General features: G+C 38.3%; 1 protein-coding gene across 14 annotated transcripts in view; it reads right to left on the bottom strand.

Annotated features, from left to right (window-relative positions):
* The window catches only part of PAX2 (paired box 2), a 65233-nt gene extending 63729 nt beyond the window's left edge, over positions 1 to 1504 (bottom strand). For all 14 annotated transcript variants that reach the window (XM_056530541.1, XM_056530539.1, XM_056530545.1 and 11 more), the window contains exon 1: positions 935 to 1504. In XM_056530541.1, coding sequence (XP_056386516.1) covers positions 935 to 977 — 43 coding nt within the window. In that variant the 5' untranslated portion in view covers positions 978 to 1504. The remainder of the gene's footprint in view (positions 1 to 934) is intronic.
* Positions 1505 to 7500: the final 5996 nt, after the last annotated feature.

Raw genomic sequence — 7500 nt, 5'->3', positions numbered from 1 at the left:
AATTTTGTAATACAAAATAAAGATTATATTCTTCCAAACGGCACGTGATTTTATTGTAGTGCTGACTGCAGTTTTCTGTGTCATTTCTAGTGGGGCAGTGTGTGTGGCTGCGGGTGCAGGAGTGGACAAGGGAATGTTGGGGAAGTAGTGGGCATAGGTGGGGACAAGGGAATGTTGGTGAAGTAGTGGGCATAGGTGGTGACAAGGGAATGTTGGTGAAGTAGTGGGCATAGGTGGGGACAAGTGAATGTTGATGAAGTAGTGGGCATAGGTGGGGACAAGGGAATGTTGGTGAAGTAGTGGGCATAGGTGGTGACAAGGGAATGTTGGTGAAGTAGTGGGCATAGGTGGGGACAAGGGAATGTTGGTGAAGTAGTGGGCATAGGTGGGGACAAGTGAATGTTGGTGAAGTAGTGGGCATAGGTGGGGACAAGGGAATGTTGGTGAAGTAGTGGGCATAGGTGGTGACAAGGGAATGTTGGTGAAGTAGTGGGCATAGGTGGGGACAAGGGAATGTTGGTGAAGTAGTGGGCATAGGTGGGGACAAGTGAATGTTGGTGAAGTAGTGGGCATAGGTGGTCACAAGTAAATTTTGGTGAAGTAGTGGGCATAGGTGGTCACAAGTAAATGTTGGTGAAGTAGTGGGCATAGGTGGTTATAGGGGAAGGGTCGCCAGCTTGCAGTGTACATAGATGGAGCCGTGGACATAGCAGGGCATGTAGATGGAGCCGTGGGCATTGTTGGTCACCAGCTGGCAGTGTAATTGAATGGAAGAGTGGGCATGGTTGGTCACCAGATTGCAGTGTAAATGAATGGAAGAGTGGGCATAGTTGGTCATGGTCACTAACCAACTTGCCGAATATGTCATGAATAGTCTATGAAGAGTATATGCAGGGTGCAATGTAAAGAAGAGGAGCCGGGCTCCAGTACTCACGGTGCATGGCCGAGAAGGGGTCTGCCTTGCAATGCATATCCATGGGGAGGCAAATGAAAGGGAGGAATTCGGCTGTAGTCGCCGTTTCGCCTCTGGACTGAACTTCAAGACCTGAAGAAAATAATCTGCACTTGTTTAAAAGCTCAGCCTGTCTCCCCTCTCCCCCCTGTGTTGAGAGCTGGGAGCAGTAACCAGGACCGAATGTCAGCTCTTGGGACAAGCCGGGCTGAAGATGCTCTGGAGGTGGATAAAGTCCTTCAGATTTCCTGGGAAGATGAGTCAATGTGTGCGCAGGAGATGCAGCTTCTCATGGCTGCTGCTGCTGCTGGAGCCTGTGTGAGCTTTGGACCAGTGTTGCAGAGGATCTCAGGATACTTGTGAGCAGTGGATGATGGAAGGTGCCTCAGGAAGAGTTGTGCTGTCCTCTAGGTCTTTGGTTGGAGTTGTCTGACTTCAAAGTTACAGAAAAGAAAACAATCCAGGGGTGTGCAGAATATCAGGGGGCAGAGCAGGGTCTTTACTAAGATGAAGCTGAAGTTGTCACTTTAAGGTGGGATGTGTGTGCTAGGAGGTTTGGCTGGAGAATGGAGCCTCCTCTCCCTGTGTGTGTCTCTCTAAAAGCTGCCCCCCTCCCTACACATACACTCACACACTCACTGCCCTCCCCCTGGAGCTGGGAGATGGATGACTTGTCAGACAAAGGGAATAGATTCCACCACTCGGTGATTCGCCAATGCAAAAAGCTGGAGCCCTAGTAAGGAGGTCCCTGGCATTAGCCTGCCACTTCAAGCAGAGCACTGAGGAAAAGAGGGGGGTGCAGCAGGCACAGGAGGATGGCACTACAAGTACACACTGTATTAGCATTAAAACTACAGAGAGAAGAGAAAACTAGCAGATAAGATAAGATAAGCCTTTACAGAACAGGGGCCAACACTCGTCACCACACAGTTTCTATTGCTTATTAACACTTTCAGCTCCATTACCATGACAATCACTCTCTGTACTCCTTAAAAGTGGATGGCTGATGAAGATGATAGAAGGAACAACTTGGAAAAAGTTCTTCTTTTCCTCAGCTCATTAAAAAAGCAAATGATTTATTCCCTGTGGTGGAGATTACATTGATTTATCATTAGTGTGATGGGATCAATAAGAAATGGATAAAGAACAAGTGCAGCTCTGGCTTATGTGAAACAAACACAAACGACAGTATACATAGTATACATACCGAGATACAAGCTGGTATACAAGAACAGGTGTGCAAATTATAGAATTGTATACATAAAACAATAATAATAATAATAATATATATATATATATATATATATATATTTTAGTATGTATATATAGAAACAGAGCCACACACACAGTATTAAAGCATATATATATATATATATATATATATATATATATATATATCCTCAGACATGCATACACCTATACATGCATATGTGCATAATCCAAATTCGGTTCCCATGAGCTGCTACCTACATTACTTTATTAATAGTAAATCTATTTTTAAATGTAACATTTCTATGGTTAGATCACACTTGTATACTACTTCTCTATTATGCTGATTGGATTATTACACAAATACACCACTAAAATATACATGCACAATGTAATATTGCTAGAAATAGCAGGTGTGGTTATGCTCTATATAGGTATATACAAACATGTAGACACAATTGTAGAAATACAGTGTATAGTCAATTTTTTCAATGAATTTCCAACAAAGTCACCTGTATGAGAAGTCTCTATTTTTCACCCCATAGTGGTTTTCTAATGAAACATTATTACATGTCCAGTCCCTTTAGACAGAGCACTTATTAGTCATTTGAAGGCTCATACAGAGCCACTGGTGCATGCTGCTTGTCCACACTAAACTCTTCTATGGGCAGTCACCCTGAACCTGCAGACCCCCCTCTCCCTGGGCTAAGCCCACACTACTCATACAATCCGCATCTGATATGCTTCTCATGTTATCCTCCTCCTGATATAAACTGTATATCATTCTTGTTCAGTCTGCAGTAAATAGATGTAAGTGGCCAGCAAGTGGTGTAAATGCCAGCTTGAGTTAAAAAGACTGTGACCAACCTGCATTAGTGTTATCAGATGTTTCATCCCTGTCACCTGTAGATGGCGCTCTCTGGTCTGCTTTGAAATCTACAGATTATTTATGAGGAAGGGAAAAAGTTTTCAGTGCACTTTTTAACCCAGTCCAGCGGTGGAAAACTACACTTGGAAAGAGCCAGGCATTTCCAATATTACACCTCATACACTGGACCCACACTAAGGTTTGTACTTTTATTTCATTGCTAAAATCACCTTTTGGTCTGTGCTTTGTTAACCATTCTTGTGCACCAAAGAATTTAGCTTGAATACTGATATTTTATGGCCATTGCACCTGTTTTATTTGTAATGATGTTATTATAATACATTACTGTTGTTGTTATTATTATTATTATTATTATTAATAATAATAACAACTATAATAATAATATTTATAATAATACATACAAATAATAGTGATAATAATATTAGCAGCAATGAGAGGAATAATAATACAAAATAAGCAGTTTTGGGTTTACAAAAATACGGACAACCTGTAGGGCCTTATACATGAATCTTTGTCCCCACAAGTCCATACGTGTAATGCAGTGTAATGGAAAGAATCCCCATGGGACCTGTTGAGTATGTATACCGTGTTATAACCATTGAAGAGATGTGAAAGAAAACACATTAGACAACAACAAATGTTAAATGTGAGATTTTTCACACTGTGCAAACAATTGACTAAAAAGATGTGTAAATGGCCCCTTAGAACTCCCAGGTATTTCCCACTATTATTAGGGGCTTTAGGTGCAATCAAAACATGTTTGTTTATTATGTTTACGTTAATTATCTATCTCTTATCTATCTATTATCTATCTATCGATCTATCATCTATCTACTATCTATCTATCTATCTCATATGTATCTATTATCTATCTATCTATTATCTATCTATTATCTATCTCATATCTATGTATCTATCTATTATCTATCTATCTATCTCCTATCTATCTATTATCTATCTATCTTTCTATCTCATATCTATCCAGAGAAGTAACGCGTAGTTCCTGGACCCCAGTGCAACATCTGAAAAGGGGCCCCTATCTCCCATGTATATCTATTTATCTATTATCACCTGTCTATCTATCTTTCTATCTATCCATCCATCTATCACTTGTCTATTATCTATCCATCTATCACATGTCTATCTATTTTTTCTATCTATCTTTCTATCTATCTATCTATCTATCTATCTATCTATCTATCTATCACATGTCTATTTTATCTAGCTTTTTATCTATCTATCTATCCGTCTGTCTGTCTGTCTGTCTATCTTCTTTTTATCCTATATCTATCTATCTATCTATCTATCTATCTATCTATCTATCTATCTATCCATCTATCGCCTGTCTATGTATTTTATCTATCTATCTGTCTGTCTGTCTATCTTCTTTTTATCCTATATCTCTCCAATCTGTCTATCTGTCTATCTATCTATCTATCTATCTATCTATCTATCTATCCATCTATCACCTGTCTATATATTTTATCTATCTGTCTGTCTGACAGTCTGTCTATCTATCTATCTATCTATCTATCTATTTATTATCTTTTTATCCTCTATCTATCTATCTATCTATCTATCTATCCATCTATCTATCACCTGTCTATATATTGTATCTATCTGTCTGTATATTTATCATCTTTTTATCCCCTATCTATCTATCTATCTATCTATCTATCTATCTATCACCTGTGTATATATTTTATCTATCTGTCTGTCTGTCTATTTATCATCTCTTTATTCTCTATCTATCTATCTATCTATCTATCTATCTATCTATCACCTGTGTATATATTTTATCTATCTGTCTGTCTGTCTTTTTATCATCTTTCTGATCTATCTACCCCCCCCCCCCCCCAACAAGACTGTAGATATTGATAAATACTGGGTCTATAATAAGCCTTATACTTGATTTGTGCTGGAGCTTTTATTTCTTGTTAAGGTTGGTTGCTTTGCTCAGTTCCTAGCCCCAGACTTTAAATTAACCTTTTTTCCCCTCCTCTGTCTAACAGAGAACTTTTGATTCCAAAAAATTTACACTTCAAAAAGATCCCCGCCCCAATGCGGAAATTTAGAGGAAAAATAAACTTTTCTCTTTCCCAGAGGGAAACTAGAGATAGTGATCTGAGGACTTGCTTCATTGGCTTCACCTTCCAGCACCTCTACCACCAATGTACATTATATCGGTGGGTCCCAATATTCATACTAGACACCAGCATCATCTTCATTGTGGATTACAGATTGTAGATTCTTTTCTTTAGCTCCATTCTTTCATCTTCATTGAACATTTTTGGATCTCTTTAGAAAGTGACTATTTATGTTTCTACACTTTCTGTACATACAGGATCTGATCTGTCAGATAAGACACTTTGTGCTCCCATACACTGAATATCTTCCCTTATAGCCAGATTAATAATCATAACCTCCTGAATTATGGGTACATTCATCTTTAATATATTATCATTCAGGGCAATATTACTAAACAAACCTCACTTCTCATCTAAATAAATAAGCTTCAGGGGGATTTAACATGAAGATCCATATGGAGGTTTCCTACTGCCTGTGCTCTATAATAATGTGGACTAATATATGAAATATTACAGATATTACAAATATCCATACCAAGCTGTAGCTTTCTGAGAAGGCCATATTCTACAATAAATCACATGCGTATTCGAAAATAGGGGCAAAGTGTTAATATCTATAAATATATATATATATATATATATATATATATATATATATATATATATAAATATAATGTAATTCCGTTTTTTAAATGATACTTCACAGTTTTATATTTAATGTTTATAGCCATTAGTTACATAAAATATTTCCAATTTAATATTGTATAAATTAAATATAAATAAAAAAAATAATATATATATATATATATATATATATATATATATATAATTTATTTATTTTTACCCCATTAATTTCCTTTCAGGAGGCTGGTGTAAGACCCTGTGGAAGGCTGATTTTTTTGTTGAGCTTCTGGTACAATACGGAACACCACAGGCTGCAATTTCACACTCCACAGCACAATTACCCTAAAGCTATCCCTTCCTTCTCTCATCCAAGACCCCCTATTTCCTTTGCTCTTAATACCACTGCATATGTGATCCCAGTGTATCCAGCACTGGGGAGTTCGGCTCAGGTAGTGCTGGAAGATAATCATGTAGAGGGAATCTGGGGCAGGCATCTGTATAGGGCACAGGCATGGAGAGCCTGGCATTCTTGTCATGTTCTTCTGTTTTCCCCTCTGAATGGCGAATGGCCTACGCGTGTTCTCTTTATGTAGAGTCCGACACTTTAACCCCTCTCCTATACAAGGGGCACCTCTACAAATACACAAAACAAGAGGAGACGTGTACATGCTGCACCGACCCTCACTACTAAGGGACCAATAGCTAGACAGAACTTCACAGCTAACTACTACTGATTCATGGGTCTATCCCAGTGTAGCCCAACCAGGGTGCCTCCAGCTGTTGCAAAACTACAACTCCCAGCATGCCCGGACAGCCTTCGGCTGTCCGGGCATGCTGGGAGTTGTAGTTTTGCAACAGCTGGAGGCACACTGGTTGGGAAACACTGGGATAGACACATGACACACACATGAGGAGTACATGGCTGGCTGTATACTGTAGGGCCGGCGGTATATTTCTATTTCTACTGTCGGACTCACAAGACAAGGACAATTGGTGTTCTCGGACTTTCCAGCGCTGGAAGGAACCAGTGTGGTTTATGTGCTTTCCCCATAAAAAGTGCAAATGAGTGAATTATCCGCCTTATTAAAAGCCCCTTGTAATCAGCAGTAATGGAGTATCCTCCTCTTGTCTCCTATTCTGCCCTTCCAAGGTCACATCGCCCCAGGCCCTGCCACAAATGGTCACACACTCCCCAAAATAACATTTATATGACCTCATAGGGAAACGCCGGACACAGTGGTGCAAACTACAAAATACCTATACACTGTCTATCTATCTATCTATCTATCTATCTATCTATCTATGATCTATCTATCTATCTATGATCTATCTATCTATCTATCTATCTATCTATCTATCTATGATCTATCTATCTATCTATCTATCTATCTATTTATGATCTATCTATCTATCTATCTATCATCTATCTATCATCACTCTAACATCTATTGATTTATTTTTATCTATCTGTCTCATATCTATCTATCATCTATCTATCCATTATCTTGCCAGTATTTATTTACATTATTCTATCTATGTATCTATGTATCTATCTATCTATCTATCTATAAACTATCTATCTATTTATCTATCTATCCATTATCAAGTATTTATTTACATTATTCTATCTTTCTATCTGTCTGTCTGTCTATCTATCTATCTATCCATCCATCATCACTCTAATTATTTTATCTATGTATCTATCTATCTATCCATCTGTCTGTCTATCTATTCATTTT

The sequence above is a fragment of the Hyla sarda genome, chromosome 7 (genome assembly GCF_029499605.1).
Source record: "Hyla sarda isolate aHylSar1 chromosome 7, aHylSar1.hap1, whole genome shotgun sequence".
Lineage (NCBI taxonomy): Eukaryota > Metazoa > Chordata > Amphibia > Anura > Hylidae > Hyla > Hyla sarda.
This window is presented reverse-complemented; position numbering and strand designations above follow the sequence as displayed.